The sequence below is a fragment of the Chiloscyllium punctatum genome, chromosome 40, assembly GCF_047496795.1.
Source record: "Chiloscyllium punctatum isolate Juve2018m chromosome 40, sChiPun1.3, whole genome shotgun sequence".
Classification (NCBI taxonomy): domain Eukaryota; kingdom Metazoa; phylum Chordata; class Chondrichthyes; order Orectolobiformes; family Hemiscylliidae; genus Chiloscyllium; species Chiloscyllium punctatum.
Window position 1 is genome coordinate 602,502 of NC_092778.1, and position 22,112 is coordinate 624,613.

Below are 22,112 nucleotides of genomic sequence, written 5' to 3' on the forward strand. Positions count from 1 at the left end.
CTCAGGGTAAAGGGTCCCTCAAGTGGGTAGAGATGAGGAATTCCTTCTTTCAGATGGTAGTGACTCTGTAAAACTCCTTATTGCAGAGGGGTGTTGAGGCTGCATTGTTAATTATATTCAGAGCTGAGATAGACAGATTTTTAATCAGTGATGGAATCAAGGGTTATGGGGATGTGGCACGAAAGTAGAATTAAGGATTATCATATCATCATGATCTTACTGAATGGCAGAGTAGGATTAATGGACTGAATGGCATACTTCTGCTTCAATGCCTTATGCACTCTCTATCTTCACCAAAGATGGCAAATGCTGCTTTAAGCTCTTCCAAGTCACCAGAGAGTGATCCTGTGCTAAATTACTTCCTCATCAGCCCTCTGTTGTTCTACTTCCTTCAGATCCTGTGTAAAATGGGAGGCAAGAAACTGCAACATCAACAGTGTAGACTGCACCCAACCCCATTTGCTTGCATGTTTTCACAATCATCTCTTGTTCAATAAAGTCCTTTGCTCCAATGCAGTCTGGTCACAACTTTCTCCACACCCCGTTTATGGTAGATGGCAGGCCATCGCCATACAGATGTTAAGGATGGTCCTGACCAAGTTATAATTCTTCCAGTGTTCCTTCAAAGTAGGAGCATTGTACCTTAGGATTCCTGGATGGTTTGTCCAAAACATATTCTGTGCTAATCAACCTTGAACATTGCAATAATCCTTTGATCCATAATTTGAAAAATCCAGGTGGTGCTAGAAAGATCATGTTAACATTGTCATTGGGATCATCAAGAACCTAGGACCATTTTGTCGAAGGTCAGCGTTGTTTTTTGTCATGATTCTTTGTGGACCAATGATCTAGGATTGCTAGACACAACTAGAACAAAGAGAGTGGATGATTATTGGGTGTAGAACAGAATGTGGCCACAATGCCATAATCAGATCAGCTATCATTTCGTTGAGAGACCGAGTTGTTAGGATGCAAAATCATCCTCAAAAATTGCTTATATTATTTATGCCTCTTTCATTTGGTCTCCACATAACAGGTGGCTTGTACTTTGAATAGCACTTAATTGTTCTGAGATTTTGGGAATGATACATGAGCATTGGCTTCATATTGGAAACACTTGCTGCAAGATCACATGATCCTGAGCTGCTTTAAAGCCTGGTATACATAATTGTTGCCTGGAAGACATTCTTTTTGCAGAATAAACGAGGCATTTCAACCTCACTAGCACCTCAGCTCAACCGTCATCCTTTGTGATTACACAATGTTTTAAATCAGCAGTGGCAAGCTCTCCACCTATGCAAGTTAGTATGATTTTTGTACCTTACAAATAACCCATGAGTAACACTAAATGGTTTTAAATTTGAACTTTGGCACGATTTGTTTGGGAAGGTCAGTTGGCTAGATTACTAGAGTGTGGTGCGGAATAAAGACAACCTGCTTCCTCCTTTACCTCATGCAGAACACATTCTCTCTACCTCTGATGGAAAGCTGTGCCTCTGGCTCTTTGTGGATTGTGGCTGTTTATGGTTTTTCTAGAAACAAACTTGAAGCATTTTCTTGAATTAGCATTAAACTAAGAGACATGTGATACAGAATTTAATGTGAGATGGCAATGGTTAGCACTCTCTTCATGTCCAAGACAGTTGCAATCTGATTTTTTTTTTCTACTTAACCACTACGAAAATAATGTTAATTTGCCAGACTTTTATTTTATCCGTGTTTTTTAACAATTGTTCTCTCAGTTGCTGCTGGCAATCTCGGAGTACAAATGTTGTCAACCATTCATTGTAAGGTCGAACTTCATTTGAAGCATAGCTTGTTTTTGTTGTCTTATCTCAGCAGAAAGCACTTCAGTAGCAATGGCTTATAATGAGCAAATTAATTAACCATTTGAATAATGAACAATTCAAGAGTACCAAGATGACAACAGGAAGAAATGCTAATTTGTGTGTTATACAAAATGACACAAACATTGCCATATCTACAAGACTGTGCTCCCTTAACCAGTGGTCCTCAAAAGGGCCACTGTAGACCATTATAGTACTGTAGTGTATAGCACACCACAGTCTAGGAACAGCTCAAAGTACTTAAAGGTTTTCCAAATTCTCTCAATACAATATTGCCTGTAGCTTCAACTGCAGGACATCTCTACAGGAGGTTCTCAGGCCCAATTATCTTCAGCTGCTTCATCAATGACCTTCCCTCCATCAGAAAGTCAGAAGTGGGGTTTGTACAATGTTCAGTCCATTTGCCACTACTCAGATACTGTACAGTCCACATCAGGATTCCTGATGAAGGGCTTATGCCCAAAACATCGATTTTCCTGCTCCTTGGATGCTGCCTGACCTGCTTGCTTTTCCAGCACTACACTCTCAATCATGTTCAAATGCAGCAAGCCCTAGATAATGGCAACATTCATGCCACATAATTTCCAGCCAATGACCATCTCCAACAAGCGTGAATTATAATAGTCAACACTTGACGTTCAATGGCATTACCATTGTTCAGTCCCCAACTATCATCCCGGTGATTTCTGTCGACCAGAAACTGAACTGAACTAGCCATATAAATACTGTGGCTACAAGAGCAGGTGAGAGGTTAGGAATTCTGCACGAAGTAACGCACTTCACTTCCTGATGCCCCACTGCCCAGCATCTGCAAGGCATAAATTAGGAGGGTGATTGAATACTCCCCCCTTGCCCGGTTCGGTCCACGTCCTACCATCCTCACTCCTTCCAACACTGATGCACATTGGCAGCACAGCAGTGATGATGCACTGCAGTAATTGACCAAGGCTCCTCCAACAGCACTTTCAAAGCCATAATCTCTGCCATCTGGAAGGAAAAGGACAGCCAATGCATTGGAATAGCTCCACCTGTATGTTCCTCTCTGAGTTACACGCCATCCAGATTTGGGTTTGCATCATCATTCCGTCACTGTTATGGGGTCAAAATCCTGGAACTCCCTCCCTAATAGCGCCATGAGTGTTCCTACGCTGCAAGGACTGCAGTGATTCAAGAGGGCAGCTTACCACTGCCTCCTGCAGGGCAGCTAGGGATGGGCGATAAACGTAAGCCTAGCCAGTAACACCCACATCCCGTGAGCAAAAATAAAAAGGGCAAAAGCGTTCTTATGGGTTACAGTTCCTACTGCTGTGTGGAAGTTAAGTAGGACCATCCCAGTGACATTAACACAGATCAGCAGCAAAGCTGTATGAGGCAGGTATACATTTAACAATGACGTTCATGCAAAACTATGTTGTGCAGGACAACATTAAATGTGGAAACTGTATGCTTGAGAGCTCCTCAATTATTTAGTCAATGGTTTAAGGATGATCTGATAGACTAAACTGGCTCAATTTGCCACGTTACTAATTCTCAAGCGTTTTAGATAAACTGAAATCATGACTCCAGGGCTTCTGGTTATTCTTTGTCCTCTCAATTGATGTAATGCTGGATGACTGCTTGCATTTAGTGTTACATTATTGGTACAACACTGAGTAATCATTACACTGCTCATATTGCTGGTTGACTGCGTACATTGATAGTTTTTGCATAATCTTATAGGAAAGTGAGATCATTTCAATCCAATTTTCTGCAGGTTTCTCCGTTTTATAAGAAAGTTCCTGGATTTCAGCAGTTGCTGATTAAACACTTCAGGTGATTAAAATTCAATTGATTGATTCATTCATCATCAATGTCTGATATTGAGAGTTCTGTTCCCTTCTGTTGAGTGCAAAATTGGTACTTACCAGAACTTCTAACATTACTGTATTGCCATTCCTCCATCATTAATACTGTCTACTAATGCCGCCATCATTAGTAGTCTAGAGCATTAGCAAACATTGTCTATGTTTCGGGTATTGTGTTCCCTGTGATGTGATATCTGTGGACTTTGTGTGTGTCTGTCCAGTTCCAGCTCTTGTCTTATTCACCATCTTGTTTCTACAGGGCAGGAAGCGTATTGGTTGAGTTTGACGTTGTCTTCATTGCAAAGGATATCCAAGGTTATCTGCTGGACCCAAGTTCGATCATCAATATTACTGGACTGAATGATGTGATTGCTGATGGGTTTGAGATTGGTGGAGCTCGGGTATTGAGAGTATATGTTTCAGGTAACTGTCACTAATTCCTGTACAAAGCATACCTTCTCTAAACACATACACACAGTCAGACACATAATTAGACACACTCCTATCTTGCCTTCCATGATTAGGATAACTCCCCTTATCTCCCCTCATACAGCACCAAGGCCTTCTCCTCTTTTCAAGATTCTTGAATCAAAAGTAACTGAAATGATTGAAGAATTTAATGAAGTAGATACAGACAGAAGTACTCCTCTGGTTTGTGACAGGATGCAAAGAAGCATTGTCTTAAATATTGGATTTAGGTCTTATTTGGATAATGTTAAGAAATATTTTTTCACACAGCGTAGTGGAATTTTGGGATTTTTCTTCCTAAAATTCTTTGGATTCTGTAGAATTCTGTGGGGTTAATTAATATCGTACTTTTGAAATGGAGTTCAAAAGCTTTTTGTTGCTTAAGTGATTAAGGATGACAAAGCAAAGATAGGGATAGGTAGATTTAAGATGGATCAGACAGGATGTATTTGTCAATGTGATTGACTTTTAACTCCCCTCAAAGCTGTTCAGGGACAATTAGGAATGGCTTACCAGCGACACCATATCCTATGAAAGAATAAAACCAAAGATGTACCTGATTTGCAGAACATGCTGGAAGTGCTGATTTATCTCACTGGATGAGCTGAATAGTGTCTTCCTGTTACCTCATTGTTATGCAATTCCTACTTTGGGGAGCTGGAAAGCTCCACTGGACCTTAGTCAGTTAGAGCTAGCACCTTAGGGAAAATAGGGAGAAATAGACTGGAATGATGAACAAATTGGATTGTTTTGCACATTTTTGTCTCTATCTACAGAGGGTTTCATTGCTTTATGTGGTCAGGTGTTTTCCTGCCAAATTGGGTTCCAGTGCATTCATACTGACAGAAGGAATGTGACCTGCACCTCCCTTTGCCACACTGATTACTGCAAAAACAGCGGCATCTGCACTCACACCCGAGGCCGGGAGCCCATGTGCCAGTAAGTAACACATTTGTGCGTTCACCTGGAGTGATTGTTGGCTTTCGTATGGACAGCAAACTGAAAACAACCTTGTGCCAGCAGCGATCTGACTAACACTCAAGTAAAGGAACAAAAATAGGCATTTAACTCCTTACCTGTTCACCATTCAAATAGATTATGACTGATCTGGAACTCAGCTCGGTATTCCGGCCTTTGCCTTATGTGCTTGAATACTTTCTGTTTAACAAAATATTTTATTAATTTCTGTTTTAAAGTTAATTAATCTAACATCAATTGCTATTTGTTAAACAGCATTCCAAACTTCTACTTCCTTTTGCATTTAGAATTTCCCAAAAGGTCTACCTCCTACTATTTAGGCTGTGCCCTCAGCCCTAGACTCCCCAACTCATCTAAAAGTCTTATCCCAATCTACCCTAAATACTTTGAAAACCTTGTGACAGGATGCAAACAAGCATTGCCTTAAAAGTTGGATCTAGGCCTTATTTAGAAATGTTTTTTCACGCAGAAGAGTGGAATTTTGGGACGCTCCTTCCTAAAATCTCTTAACTTTCTAAGTTCAAGACTGTGCAACAGTAGTTTGTTTAATCTATCTCATAATTAACCTTTTGAGTCCCAATATCATTGTAATGAATCTAGTAAATCATGAATTGGGAAGGATTTGGGAAGAGATTATGTCTTCAAATTCAAAGCAAATATTTTTAAGTCTAAACATTTCTTCCCATCACTTGATTGGTTCACTTTCTTTGCTCCCTCCCTCACAGGTTCAGTTAACTTCAGGGTTTTTTTTCAATCGATCCAGTCATATCCCTGATACAGACTCATTGTGAATCCTAGCCACTTAAATAGGATGCAAAATCATAACAGAATCAGGCCAGCTCTCAGAACTGTTACCCAATGGAATATACTTCTTCCCATTAATACACATTGTGCAGAATCTCAATGACCCCAGACTCTTCCCACTGACTCTCACTGCACAGAATTCCAGCAGGCCAAACCTTATTCCAGGAGGGTTAGAAGGGAGAAGAATCAAAGCAGTGACAACTCTGAGTAAGGAATAAGATAGAGTACAAATTATTGAGATTCTTGGCGGTGAGTGAATGGGTAAGTACTTGGTTCTTTGAGTCTCTGTAAATGGATGTAATTTATCCCTTGGTCTATTTAACAAGAGGAATCTGTTTTTGGGTGATGTGGTGGAATAACTGGGTTCCAATGCATGCATCTCCGATAATGCATCCTGGAAGCTCAGGGTATAAAATTGTTCTGGTGCAGAAGAAGGCTATTTAGCCCATCATGTCTTCCCTGGCTTTCCAAATGAGCAAAGTGAATTAGTGCCAACGTATTGTCTTACATATTGTTTTCATTTACATAAATATCCGTTGCCCTTTTAAATGCCTTGATTAAACCTGCCTCCACCATGCATTAGGCAGTGCAATCCAGGTTAGTGGTGCTGGAAGAGCACAGCAGTTCAGGCAGCATCCAGGTAGCTTTGAAATCGACGTTTCGGGCAAAAGCCCTTCATCAGGAATCTAGAGCCTAACTACTTGCTATGTGAAAGGGCTTTTTTTTCCCAGGCTGCATTTACAGCTTTTGCAAATTACTTTAAGTTACAACTTGAACTCAGATTTTCTGAGCACAAAAGGTGGTTGGCATTACTGCAGTGCGTTGAGGAAGTTAAGAGTTTTATGGATAGCAAAATGTTTCAGGATGTGTTCACCCCCTTGGCTATGGAATGAACTCGGGGGAAAATGGACTGAGTGACTAGCTGGCGGAAAGTGCAGGAATTCCTTGGAGTGTGGTACAGTCAAACCAGAGTTCAATGTTGACGACCAGCAATGATGATGACACCTTGGGACGTATAGTCAGAAAACAATCTGTGGCACTTTGTGAGATTTGGCTGCGTAAGGAAGTGAGCACTGTGGTTTCTGCCAGGGTTTCAGATAGTTGGGAAGATAGTCTCTTCTGTAACCGCAAGAGTGAGTTCCAACATATTCTCCTTGGTGCCAGCTTAAAGGCGATTGCAGAATTTGGCAGAAAGAGAATGAGAAACAGTTTTGGGAATATGAAAGGGAACCCTATCATTTTTCAAAATATATACAGTGTAAGTTGTAAAACCATAGTTAAAGGACAGTGGGGCTGATCAGAGGCCAAAATGGAAAGCTTCATGTGAAAGCAGAGGACATGACTGAGATATAGAGTCATTGAGTTATACAGCACAGAAACGGACCTTTCAGTCCAACTGGTCCATGCCGGCCAGATATCCTAAACTAATCTAGTCCCATTTACCAGCATTTGGCCCATATCCTCCTAAACCCTTCCTATTCATATACCAATCCAGAAGGCTTTTAAATGTTGGAATTGTGCCAGCCTCCACCACCACCTCTGGCAGCTCATTCCATGCATGCACTGCCCTCTGCGTGAAAATGTTGCCCTCTCAGGTCTTTTTTAATCTTTCCCTTCTTACTTTAAACCTATGCCCTTTAGTTTGGACTCCCCTATCATGGGAAAAAGACCTTAAGATATTTACTCTATCCATGCCCCTCATGATTTTATAAACCTCTAAAAGGTCACCCCTCAACCTCCGATGCTCCAGAGCAAAACGCCCCAGCCTATTCAGCCTCTTCCTATAGCTCAAACTCACTAATCCCGGCAACATTCTTGTAAATCTTTTCTGAATCTTTTCAAATTTGTCAACAGCTTTCCTATAGCAGGAAATGTGGAAGAAATACTAATGCAGCGGTTTTTATAGAAGAAGATGGTGTTGCTGGGTAATAGGTCGGATAAAAATGGAAAGAGATGTTGGGTACTTTGGCGTCTCTCAAAGTTGACATTTGACTCAGCCTGGATGGAACGTATTGGAGTTGCTGTGGGAAGCTAGGGTGGATACAGCAGAAGTTCTGACCATATTCCTTCAATCCTCCTTGAATGAGTGTAGTGACAGAGAATCGTCAGATAACAAATAATCCCCCCGTTTTCAAGAAAGGGGAGAAAAGTAAAGCTGTTAACTGTAGTCCAGTCAGTTAAATATTGGTGATGGACAAATCAATAGAAATCATTATTGAGGTCAAACTTAATTCTCATTTGGAGAAGCATGTGTTAATAAGGACTGTTCATAAAAGTATGGTTTTTTAAATGAAATTAACTGAATGTGATTAACTGAATTTAAATTTGTTGAAGGTGGTGCAGTAGTTACACATAGGGGCTTTTAAACAGCTTTTAAAGGGAAGGTGGTAATTTTGGTGTTTATTTGGCTAAGAGATACAGGGCAGATAGTAGTGGTGAACAAATGTGTATCTAGGTGGAGTAAAGAATGCAGTAGTTAATATACACACTGCACCAGTGACCCAGGTTCGATTCCAGCCTTGGGTAACTGTGTGGAGTTTGCATATTCTCACCGTTTCTGCGTGGGTTTCCTCCCACAGTCCAACAATGTGCAGGTTAGGGGGATTTATCGGTCATCTACTTGTGGAACCATAGGAGATAGGAGAGATTCCAAGTGAATGTTTCACATCAGTTTTTACTATAAAGAAAAATATGGAGACGGGGGAGCTTGGGGAAATAAATATTGATGTTTTGAAAACAGGCCACATTACAGAAGAGGAAATGCTGCAGGTCTTAAAAACTAAAGAAGTGGTTAAATCTCTGGGACCTGATTGGGTGTATTCCAGGATGTTGTGGGAAGCTAGGGAAGAAATTGTGAGGCCCCTAGCAGAGATCTTTATATCATCTACAACCATGGGCGAGGTGCCAGTGGTCTGGAGGATGGCTAATGTTGTGCCTTTATTTAAGAAGGGCTGTAATGAGAAGACTGGAAACTATAGACCAGTGAGCCTGACATCAGTGCTGGGTAGGTTGCTGGAGGGATTCTAAGAGATAGGATTTACATGCAATTGGGAAGGTAAGGACTGATTAGGGATAGTCAGCCTGGCTTTGTGCATGGGAAATCATGTCTTTCAAACTTGATTGAGTTTTTTGAGAATGTAACCAAAAAGATAGATGAATGGAGAGCAATAGACAGTGTCTACATGGACTTAATAAAGCCTTTTGGTAGACTGATCAGTACAATTCTCCACAACCACCTGATGAAGGAGCAGTACTCTGAAAGCTTGTGCTTCCAAATTAAACTGTTGGACTATAACCTGGTGTTGTGTGATTTTGAACCATGATTAGAAAGGAGTCTTGATCATTTAGCCTAATGGGCTGAGGAATGGCAGATGGAGTTTAATTTGGATAAATGCATTTTGGTAAAACGAAGAAAGACAAGACTTATACAGTTAATGGTAGGGCCCTGGGTAGTGTTGTCGGACAGAGAGACTGAGGGGCTCATGTATATAGTTCTTTGAAAGTTGCATCATAGTTAGACAGGGTGGTTGAGAAGGCATTTAGTACGCTTGCCTTCATTGCTCATACCAATGAGTATGATGTCATGTTGCGATTGGTGAGATCAGTTTTGGAGTACTCTGTATAGTTCTGGTTTCCCTATTACAGGAAGGATAGTATTAAATTAGAGAGGGTTCAGAAAAGATTTACCAGAATATTCCTGGGACTGGAGGGTTTGAGTTATAAGGTGAAGCTGGATATAATGGGACTTTTTTCATTGGAATATAGGCAGTTGATGGGTGACCTAATAGAAGTTTATAAAATCATGAGGGGCATAGATAAGGTGAATAGCAAAGTTTTTTTTCCCCTGGAGTGGGGGAGTTCAAAACAAGGGGGCATATTTTTAAGGTGAGAGGAGAAAGATTTAAAAGGGACCCGAGGGGCAGCCTTTTCACATAGAGGATGGTTCATATGTGGTATGAACTGGAAGAGGAAGTGATGGATCCAGGTACAATTACAGCATTTAAAAGGCATTTGGAAAAGTACATGAACCAGAAAGGTGTGGAGGGATATGGAGCAAACACAGGCAAGAGAGACTAAGTTTAGTTTGGGAAACTTGGTTGGCATGGATGAGTTGGACTGAAGGGCCTGTTTCTGTGTTGTATGACTGTAAATTGTCTTGTAGTCCAGGATTGTGCAGGCTATGTGGGTTAGCTATGGTAAATGTAGGGGCATGAAGATAGGGTGGGGGGGGGGTGGGTGGAATGCTGTTCAGAGGGTCAGACTTGGGCTAAAGGCCTCTTTCCGCAATGTAGGGAATATGTGATACATGACCTAGATTTGGTATAGGGAGTACAATTTAAAATTTGCAGACAGTACAAAACTTGGCATTGTTGTCTGTCTGCATACTCCTGAAGTCTGCGATTAACTTCACTATTGCTAATTTATGCATGAACGTGAAAGTGCAGCTTAAGGTGGTTAAGTGATGTCCTTTGAGAGAAAGAACATGGCAGGCATGTGAGGGTGCATATTGAGCAATTCCTAATGGTTGCAAATCAGCTGACAAGACAGCTGTATAAGTGTATGGGAAACTTGGCTGGCTTTATTGGGTCATTTGAAAGAAAAACAAAGACATCATTCCAAATCTTTCTAGGTTTTGGAAGAGGCTGTACGGGCTGGGGCTGTTTTCCCTAGAGCATCGGAGGCTGAGGGGTGACCTTATAGAGGTTTATAAAATCATGAGGGGCATGGATAGGATAAATAGACAAGGTCTTTCCCCTCGAGTGGGAGAGTCCAGAACGTTTAGGGTTTAGGGTGAGAGGGAAAAGATATAAAAGAAACCTAAGGGACAACGTTTTCACACAGAGGGTGTTATGTGTATGGAATGAACTGCCAGAGGAAGTGGTGGAGGCTGGTGCAATTGCAACATTTAAAAGGCATCTTGATGGGCATATGAATAGGAAGGGTTTGGAGGGATATGGGCCAAGTGCTGGCAAATGGGACTAGATTAATTTAGGCTATCTGGTTGGCATGGGTGAGTTGGACGAAAGGGCCTGATTCCATGCTGTACGTCTCTAAGACTCTAAATCATTGATTAGACCTCAGCTGGAATATAGTGTAACATTCTGGGCATCACAGTTTAGAAAGCATGTCAAGACCTGAGAGAGAAGGTTTATCTGGATGATACCAGAGATGAGGTACTTCAGTTATGGGGAGAGATTGGAGAAGGTGGCATTGTTTTCCATTGAGCAGATTAGATTTATGGGGGAGACCCAATAGAGGATTAATAGAAGGAGGAAGGGAAATGGTTTAATGTGGTTACCACATAGATGGTGTTACCAAATAGCACTTACTCATCAATATCCTGCTCAATATTGCTCAGTTTGGTTCTCCAGGATCACTTGGCCCAAATCCTCACTACGATCTTGGTCCAGAGGTGAGATGGGTGTAACTGCTTTTAACACCAAGGCCAGAATTGAATTAAATGTACATCAAATAAGCCAAATAAAATTCAAGTCAACAGGAATGAGGGAAACCATTCAATCGACTGATGCCCTAACTAGTACAAAGGAATGTGGTTGGGTTGTGATTGTGGTAGTGGTTGTAATTGTGGTTGTGGTTGTGGTTGTGATTGTGGTTGTAATTGTGGTTGTGATTGTGGTTGTAGTTGTGCTTGTGGAGGCCAATCATTCTCAGCGCACCAACTGTACAAAAAAGTTCTCAGGGCAGTCGTTTTGGCTCGAAATATTTCTCATCTCTTTCAGGAAACATGTACCTTCCAAGTGAGAATATCTCTGAATATTGCACAATTTTGAGTTCCATTTGCAACTCCTCAGATAATGTGGCTATCTGTGACCACCTACATTACTATCTGGACAACATCAAGCTTGGGCTGATGAGTGACAAGTAGCATTCATAACATACAAAAGCTATGCAATGACATCTCCAACTAGAGACAGCCCAGCCAGCTATTGTTGGCACCTAATTACCATGTTGACATTACCGTCGTCAAATCCCCCACAATCAGGATCACGATTAACGAGCCATTCACATTACCTGTACCACAGTAAGCAGATTTAAAACAGAATCAGGTGGTTGATGAAGGAACAGCGCTCCGAAAGCTAGTGCTTCCAAATAAACCTGTTGGACTATAACCTGGTGTTGTGTGATTTTTACCTAGGTACAGATATTTTGTGTTGGTTACAGAATTGAAAGGGTAAAAAGATAGTCTAGCATAGGAATACAACGTTTTAAAAAGTACTTGAATTATTCAAAGTCCAGATGAGAATAAAAAGTATCTTTCAAAAATACTCAAGTTACAGTCCTTTTCACTGAGTCTGTGTCCAATAGACTGCCTCCCGCTCCTGGCTCCGGCCTGCAACTCGCCTCCAGGATTTGGACTGCCTCCTGCCCTGGGACTGGTCTCCCAGGCCCACTCGGGCTCAGATTCAGAATTATGTCTTTATTTTTTGACCCAATGATCCTACAAAGCCAGCCAATATATATACAATAGATACAAGAATAGGTCAGAGGCTGGAAATTCTCTAGTGAGTGCTTCATTCCTGATTCCCCAAAATCTGTTTACAGAAAAGGCAAATTTCAGCTGGAACACACCCTGCTTGCTGCACCTCCGACAACACCAGATCAAAGCAGTTTATTTGGTTACAATACCATCCATGACTTTAAACATTTACTCCCTCCAGTACAAGCACAATATAACTGTCCTGTGTACCATCTACAAGATGCACTGCAGCAACTCACACAACTTTTCAACAGCACCTTCAAATGTCCTGACTGCTAGAAGGACAAGGGCAGCATGTGGATGGAACAGCATTAATATACCATCATTCCTTTTGGGACATAATTCTGCAATCTCCTACCACAACCTCATCAAGGCAATTAGCGGTGGGGACAAAGGCTGGCTTCGTCAAATCTCATTAACAAATATTTTTGAGAAAAATTGGCAAAAGAACTTGAGAAGAAATTTTTCACAGGTTGTTATGAAATGGAATGTAATATCTGAAAGGGTGATAGAAACAGTTTTGAAAGAACTTTCAATAAGGTCATTTGAAAACTAATTTGGGGGATTCAAGGGAAATGCTTGGTGAGACTTAGTAGGAAAGCTTTGTCAGAGCTGGCGCAAACAAGATGGACTGAAGTAGTTTACTTTTGTTAGCTATTGCTGTAAGATTCCATGAAGCCACCTATATGAAGAATAATTACACTTTATTGCAGGTGCCCTGTTGGCATTGATTACTGGTTCATGGGTCCCAGATGTGACCACAGGATGACTCGGCAGAGCTTGATTGGAATAGTGTTTGGTGTCATATTCAGTGTCCTGTTGGTCGTGACAGCTGTTGCAGTCGTTGTCCTGAGGAGGTTCAAGATCTTGTTGATTGAAGCTAAAATCGATCAGACAAAGAGCAGGTAAGCTATTGCCCTTTGCAGTTGGTCTCAAATCCATAAGGTGAGTTTGCACCAATTTTTGAGACGGGTGTGTGGCTTATGGTGGGATGGGATGTGCAGAGAGATCTGTGACTAACCTCTAAGTTCAAAAATCCATATTTGTTAGATGGGGTCTGTTAGGCTGAATACAGAGGAATCACGATTAACTAGCATTCGATTAACCGAATTTCAGATTATCCGAACAAGATCGCAAGGTCCTGGAACTTGACTAACTACGTTATCTGGCACTTGATTATTCGGCATTTGATTAACCGCACAAAATACTCCCCGCCCGTGTCCTTCGGATAATGGAGGTTCCTCTGTATTCTGTTTTCTGTGTTATAAATACTGTTCACACATTTTAACAGGGACTGCCATGATATGCACTAATTCATGAGAGCAGGGATGTAATTTCTATCCATGGACCTCCCCAAGACCATTGTATTACCCAAGTGACTTCTGTAGGCAACTCTCTTAACTACTGCTCTCAAAACTATGCTCTCAGCATGTAGGATGATTCCCTGATGATCTTACTTCCTCTGGTTTGAAACACTGCCAGCTAAAACATCTCTGAGATCAAAGGTAATGAATTTAATTAGCATAGAAATTAAATCAAAATCCACGTTAAAATGGAGAGGTAGCTATATGGGATCTCTGAGTATGAAAAAGATGACAATAATAGGAAACATACAGCAAGCATTCATTAATCATTAGGATCTGACCTGCTTCTTGCTTGAGCATAGACAGGTCTGATTTATAAGGTGTGAGAACTGCTTCATCTGCTGCACCTCTGAAGGTTAATTTGAACCAACATGTTGTGCAAATTGCTTCATTAATATGCATGGTTTATTAGCCTCTCTGCCTCGTGGCTATATCCTTGTTAGTTTGTGCTGTTCAGACAGATTGAAAGAACTGGGTTTTCTAAATAGATTTATTCTTTGTCAAATTACCTCATACCACAAGAAGCAGCAGCATAAAGGATACAAGACACTGCCTTCCTACTGTTCCTATCCTTCTCCCTGTTTGTCGTTTCCCAACTCTGTCAGATCCTGTCTTTCTTCCTCACCAAATTCCTCATTACATCTTATGAGGCCATTCATCCTGTCTTCTCCATGCTGGCTGCCTGTAAGAAAATCTCACCTAGCTCTCTTCCATTGCCCTTATCTCAAAGATTTGCATTATATTTTCAGGTGCATCTCTAATTTATTTCTGAAAGCCACAGACTGTGACGTTACATTTCCATATGCTAACCACTCACTGCCTAATACTACTTCCTCATGTCAATTGTTTTTCTCACCAGTCAGCTTAAATTGGTGTGCTACCTATAGCAACAGTTTCTATTTTAGTCTTTGAACACATTTTTTTTTAGATTAGATTACTTAGTGTGGAAACAGGCCCTTCGGCCCAACAAGTCCACACCAACCCGCCGAAGCGCAAACCACCTAGACCCATTCCCCTACATTTACCCCTTCACTTAACACTACGGGCAATTTAGCATGGCCAATTCACCTGACCTGCACATTTTTGGACTGTGGGAGGAAACCGGAGCACCCAGAGGAAACCCACGCAGACACGGGGAGAATGTACAAACTCCACACAGTCAGTCACCTGAGGCGGGAATTGAACCCAGGTCTCTGGCGCTTCTCCAATATATCCACCAAACCGTTTCCCTGGAACCACTGGCAGAACGTTTCTTTCCACCCTCTCTAAAACCTTCACACCCTACCTAAAGTGTCCATAATTGGAAGTGTCATTCCAGCTGAGGCTGAGCCCAGTGTTTTATAAAGATTAATCTGAACTTCCTTGCTTTTGTAATTGATGCCTGTACTTATAAAGTCCCGGATTCTGTATGCCTTTTCAAACACTTCTTCAACCTGCCCTGCCACTTGCAATGGTTTGTACGCATATACACTGAATTACACAGACCTCTTTTCTTCCTACCTAAATGTAACATCTCACACCTCTCTGTGTTAAATTTCATCTGCCACATGTCTGCCCACTCCATTCAGTGTGAATCGAGATGGAATGGGCTCCAGAGAGCTCAACACTCCACACAGAAAGCATGAAGATTCCAAGTTCTATCTCCGCTACCAGTCAGGGAATAAGAATTAGACTGTTCTATGAGTTATTTGGATGAGGGCAGGGGAGAGGAGCAGACAGTGGGGAGAAGAACCAGGAATTATGGATGAATATTCATGAACAGAAAAAGAATCAGAAAGACTGCAGCTCAGTTACAGAGAGTACACATGGGTTAATAACAAGAACACAAGCTCTGCTGGGGATAATGACCAGGGTTCCTCCTGACTCAAGCATTTCTTCATCTCCTTCTTTCCTCAGCTGCTAGTCTCAAACTTTTGGTTTTAGTTATGGCACCCAGCATTGCATCACTGTGAGCTGGAGGAATTCCACGCCTGCCCTAGAAATAGGTTAGCTGTGGCAATCTAGTCTTTGATCCCAACCTCCTTTCTTGCTCTCCTTCCCCACTTCTACCCTGTCCCTTGCCTTGTCCTATCATCTCCATTCCTTCCTTTCACTGACCCCCATCCCTCTCCTCTTCTTCTGGCAGTGTCATAAATAGATGAACAAACCGAAAGAATAGATGTTTCAGCTGCTGACTCATTTTCAACATTTTCTGAATCTCTCCAACTCTGCTTTCCATTGCTATAGATGTCAACATGCTGAGGAAAGTTTCCTAGGTCCTGGCCACTATCCAGTACTTTGTACAAATGGCTGATGAATATTGGGTACAACTTGAGACAGTGAAATTACCCATGTACACAATGAGTTCAGCTACAAATACAATAGACAATAGATGCAGGAGTAGGCCATTCAGCCCTTCGAGCCTGCACCGCCATTCAATATGATCATGGCTGATCATTCCCAATTAGTATCCTGTTCCAGCCTTATATCCATAACCCTTGACTGCACTATCTTTAAGATAATACATTAGGTGACAGGGCTTTATCACAAGATGGTTGTATCCTGTTTATTTTGAAGTGTGAACAAACATACAAGGAGCACAGTGGCTCAGTGCCAGAGACCCCAGATTTGATTCCACCCTCGGATGACTGTCTGTGTGGAGTTTGCACGTTCTCCCAGTATCTGCGTGGGTTTCCTTCGGGTGCTCTGATTTTCTCGCACGGACCTAAGATGTGCGAGAATGTGAGAAGGTGAGGCGAATTGGTCATGCTAAATTGCCCATAGTGTCTGGAGATGTACAGGTTAGGTGGATTATCTATGGGAAATGCCAGATTACAGGAATAGGTTAGGGCAGGCTGGATCTGTGTTGGATGTTCTTTAGAGCGTCGGTGTGAACTTGATGGGCCAAATGGCCTGTTTCCACAGTGTAGGGATTCTATGATGATTCAATGAGTGAGTAATTCAGCCCTTTGAACCCGCTCTCCTGTTCAATAAGGTAATGACTGATCTGATTGTAACCTCAAAACTATGTTCCTGCCTGATACCCTGCCACACCCCATGCTTAGAATCTACCTCTGCCTTAAACAAATTCAAGGACTGATCTTCCACCATCTTTCAGGAAAAGACTTGCAAAGACATCCCTTTGAGATAAAAGATGTTGCCTGATCTCTCTTTCAAATGGGTGACCCCTAGTTATAGGTTATCCCGTAAGAGGAACATCCTCTCCCCATTTACCCTGTCAACACTAATCAAAGCACTTCTTATGAGTGTGTATAAGTTGAGATCCCAACACCAATCCTTATGGCACATGACTCACTACATCTTATCAACCTAAAAAATATTTATGCACAGTCTGCTTTCTATTGGCCAGCCAATCCTCTACGTCTACATCGATGCCAATATTTTATCCCCTCCACCAAGAGCATTTATTTTCCACAATAGCCTTTGCCACTTTATTAATTGCCTTCTGGAAGTCTAAATTTGTACATGAATCTCTCCTCTTTATCCACAGTATATAGCACCATCTTAAATAATTCTAATCGATTGATTAAACATGATTTCCTTTTCACAAAACCTTGCTGATTCTGCCGGATTACCTTGATCTAAGTGCCTTGTTTTAAACTTTATTATTAGCTTCTAACATTTTCCCCAATGTTAGATAGGCTAACTGGCCCAGCAGTTTCCTGCTTTTTGTCCCCCTCCCTTTTTTTGGTAAAGGTATTACATTTGCAACTTACAATAGGACTGTCCTTGAATCAAGGACATTTTTGAAAATTAAAACCAATGCACCAATTATCTCACTTGCCATTTATTTTATGATCTAGGATAAAGCTCACTAGGACCTAGGCACTTGTCAGCCTATATTTCCAACAACTTACTCAGTATCATTTCTTCAGTGTTTGTGATTTTCTCACGTTCCTCCCTCACTTCTATTCCCTGAGTTATTCCTGCTTCTGGGATGTTACTTTTGTCCTCTATAGTGAAGACCAATGCAAAAGATCTGTTCCCTTAATCTGATCTTTCCTTATTTTATATTATTAGTTCTCTAGTCTCACTTTCTGTAGAACCAACACTCAGTTTGCTAACTTTTAAAAATATTTGTAGAAACACTGTGTTTATATTTCTGGCCAGCTTTGTCTCGTACTCCAGTGTTTCCCACCATTGTTTTTTGGTTGTTCTTTGCTGTTTCTTTTATTCTACCCAAAATCTTGACCCGTATTTGCACAGCTATATGGCTTTTCTTTTAATTTGGTATCTTTTAACATTTCTCATTAATAATGAATGGACCTGTTCCTTGAAATATTTCTTACGCAATGGATAATTTGAAAAAGTACTACAAAATATTCCCTTACATTTCTGTCCGTCGATCTATGCTTTAACCTCATTTACTTCCTTATCTTAGTTGAGCCAACTCTGTTTTCATGCTATCATTATTGCCCTGAGATATTTTAAAAGTGCTTTGGATCCACTCCCCTCTCTCTCAAATAAAATGTAAAATTCAATCCATAATACAGTTGTTGTTAGCACCGCCAACTACATTCTAGTTTTATGAATTTAGGTCATCCCTCTCTATTGTATTCATACCATAATTAACGAACAGAGCTATCCTGTCTCCTTATCCTAGTTCAATGTACTGCACCCTTCAAGATTCAGGTTCCATTCCATATCATTCTGCACCTATGTCTCTGTAATAGCTACCAGGTTATACTGATTTGTTTTTATTTGCTTTTAGTTCATAAAGTTTAGGAAGCTATGTGCATTCAACCACAGAACCTTTAGTTTTAACCTTTTATTCCTTTTGTAAATTCTAGTCTTAGTGTTGGTTAGTCTTAAGTCTGTTTATCATTTCCTGTATGCAGTACTCTGATTATCCAAGTAAACCAAATTTAATCCCATGCTCTCACTATTTAATTTAAAATCCCCTCATGAAAACCTCTCTAATTGATGTGGGTGGCATTCCACCTTTCTCTACATTGTTCTCGGCTCAGTCAAGTTCAGTTCTGCCACAGCTATGTCCCAATTGTTAAAACAAGTGTGAGGTTTGATAATTCTATCAAGCTTCCGTCACCACATATTCTCAAATCTGAAATAAGATTAGCTTGGGACGTTGTCATTTAACAATGCTGTTTTACAGCTGAGCAGAGTGGTTATGTATAAATTAAGGTGTGTTAGTGAAATGAATATTTATTTCAAGTTATGTAGCTGCTGAAACTCTACAAGTCCTTGAAGATTGTCTTAAATTTTCCTTTTTATTGTTGAATTTTTACTAAGAAGCCCCAGAGAGTTGGAGAGAAACAAAGACATGCACAACAGCACCAGATCAAACCAACATCATATCCTTTGGATCACAGTGTAGTGGGAATGTGTACACATTTATTTATTAAATTTATGTAAGAGTCTGCCTGGCTGTGTTGTTCAGAATAATGGCCAGAGCCATTTGATTCTCCGTTTTGCTGAGATTTATTTGGAAGCGGTCTCCATACCCTATTCCAAGAATTGAAGGTAAAGACACAAACTGTCATGAATATGGCTCAGCATTTACATGAACATGAACAGAGAATGAGCCAAGGACCCACCTTCAGGCAGAACAATGAGTAATATGAGATACACACATTTAAGATCTGACACTGAGACAATGACTCAGATAATGTAGTTTTTTTCAGTTTTTTCCCCTTCTCCCTCTGAAACCAGTCAGAAAGAGAAAAAAGGTCCTTGGAGGTTACAAAGATAATTTTTAGTATGGAATTATAAGTAAGTGATCCAATTCTCTCTTATAATAGCAGCTGAGACTCAGGACTGACTTGTAGGCAGAAACATAGGTTAAAACTGTTCACCTGTACCCTGTCATACCAGACAGTTCAAACTAAGTGAGTTTATTCAGTACTCAGTACAGTTTAGGGAAGGAATGTTGTAACCTTTGTAATTTTCCCTCTCCAGTTACAAGCGCTTCAGTCAGTTTGATGATTTCTCCAGTCAATACCACTCACAGTCCTGGCTCAACTACTCAGTTAGTTCTTTGAACAATCCTGGCTTCAGTAACTCTGATGAACTGATCCACCTGCAGATGTTGGACAGTAGTTACCCTTCTTGTCATGAGGAGTCTCTGACTGGTACCTACAGCAGCTGGAGGACAACTCCACATGGTCACTCAACCTTCAGGCACAGGTAAAGATCAGGAGTAAGAAAACAACTTTTATACAATTCTGCCATTCCTTATTTTAAATTTAAGGTAAGTACTCAGATTCAAGCCCAGACTGCTGTGTCAAAGTCACACTCTGGTGCCCTGATTCTCCAAAAACAAAAACAGACAGATGTATGTTTTTATACTGGGCCTTTCACAACTCAGGACATTCCAAGATGCTTCACAACAGAAATACATTTGAAATATAGTTACTTTTAATGTAGAAAAGGTAGACTAAATGTTTCATTCATCTTTCGTGAGATGTGGGGATTTCTGGTAAGGCCAGCATTAGTCTCCTTTAGTTGCCTCAAACTGAATGGCCATTTTGGAGCCAATCACTTTGTTATGGGTCTCAAGTCACAAGATGGCCAGACCAGGTAAGGATGAGATTCCCTTCTCCAGATGTTTTTACAACAATCAACAATAGTTGCATTGTCACCTTCATTTATTATTTGAATTTAAATTACATCAGCTGCCCCCCCCCACCCCACCACCCCACCACCTCCAAGTGCATTCACTCAGGTCTCTATTACTAGTTTGTTGATATTGCCAATGAACATTACTTGATGTCAAACCTAGCAAAAAGGTAGTTGTGGATGTCAATTATCTCAGCAGGAGTTCCAGAGGGTCATGTCCTCAGCCCAAACATCTTCATATGAAGGAGGGAAGATTACTGGTGATGCAGGTGGTCAGAGTGGGATTTGCTGATAGAGATGTTGAAAATTGTACCATGTTTCAACACCAAACATATCAAAGCAGCTTGTGTTCATATACAGCAAAAACTGGACATCATCCAGGTTTGGGCTGACACGGATCAAGTAACATTCACATCCCACAGCGTGGGGCAATGATCAACTAAAGTTCTGTCTTGTTAAAGTGGTTGACAGAAAAATATTGCCTCAGTAATGGAAATAACACCACTGCTCACCTTTAATACAACGTATCAGAGTTTATTCACCTGACAACATTTCCAACAGTGCAACACTTCCTTAGTTAGCACTGGACCATCACTTGGATACTGTGCTCGCCTTTGGAGTTGGAATTGAATTCAAAGTCTTATGGCTCAGAGCTAAACTGTGAGCCCTGTACAGAGTCCTACCCCTCTTAAATGCCACAGCGTAGCCTCATAGGTGGATTCCTGAAATTGGGCTCTTCAAATGCTTATGGTCAATTTTGAAGTTGTTTCCAAAATACAGTTAACTGGTCGATTTGGGAAGATTGGATATTATTTCAGCATTTGTGGCAGAGTGAGATTTAGATGGTGATCAGGGGTGGGGGACAAAAAGCGTTTCCTCACCTCAGCAGACCAGCCCATGCAGTCTCTTCAGTATTATCAAAGGAACCAAAGTTGCTTGTTGTTTTAACCTTTATTTTATTAAGCCCCTTGAGAGCAGAGTGCAGTTCCACAGATATCACTAAATAATTGTCAGTTCCACCCACTTAATCTTATTAAAATAAACACAACAATGGCAGAGAGGACCAATGACTTATGATGGACAGTCTCCGCTGCAATCTACACAACCTAAACTCTCAGCAAATGGTTACTCCCTGCTCAACTTCTTTGTGAGATGAGGCCCATCCCAAGCTAAGACCAGACGCCATGAAGCCTTAGTGGTTAGGGAATAAATAGTGGAGGTATAAAAGATTGAGAGATGTGGGGAAGGAACAGAGGGAGTTCAGGGGGGTTGTTACAGAAAAATCAGTCCACATTTCCATACCTGATCACAGCTCCACTGGGAAATGTACATAGAGACATTAATGAAGGGGAGATGACAATCATTCAGTACCTGAGCTACCCAACAACTAGCTGCTAGTTCAACTCCAGGACATTTCAGTAGTGCAGTGACTGATCATTCATAGTATTTGTTTTTTTATATATACTTTTAGTTTACAAAACAATTTGGACATCAGTATCAACGAGCTTGCTGGGGACTCTGGGAAAGACAGTGATTTATCCATTTACAGCTGGCCTACAGATCCTCTCCAGTGGTCACCCTTTCCAATCTTGTACCAGCTGAGCAGGGACAGGCCTGTAAGTATCTCAGTTTGATTCAGTTCTTTCCCTATTTAATTCATTTGACATTACTCCTCATCAGCCTGGTTCCAAATCACCAGCAGGAATTGGTATCTACAAATGCTTTGGGATCT

At 41.0% G+C, this 22,112-nt stretch overlaps 1 protein-coding gene across 4 annotated transcripts in view; it reads left to right on the plus strand.

Moving 5' to 3' along the window:
- The window catches only part of LOC140464266 (uncharacterized), a 53,579-nt gene that overhangs the window by 28,541 nt on the left and 2,926 nt on the right, over positions 1-22,112 (plus strand). For 3 of the 4 annotated variants that reach the window (XM_072559122.1, XM_072559121.1, XM_072559119.1), the window contains 6 exons: positions 3,601-3,659; positions 3,951-4,114; positions 4,936-5,098; positions 13,154-13,345; positions 19,721-19,948; positions 21,852-21,996. In XM_072559122.1, coding sequence (XP_072415223.1) covers positions 3,601-3,659; positions 3,951-4,114; positions 4,936-5,098; positions 13,154-13,345; positions 19,721-19,948; positions 21,852-21,996 — 951 coding nt within the window. The remainder of the gene's footprint in view (positions 1-3,600; positions 3,660-3,950; positions 4,115-4,935; positions 5,099-13,153; positions 13,346-19,720; positions 19,949-21,851; positions 21,997-22,112) is intronic. The other variant, XM_072559120.1, reaches the window with a different exon arrangement.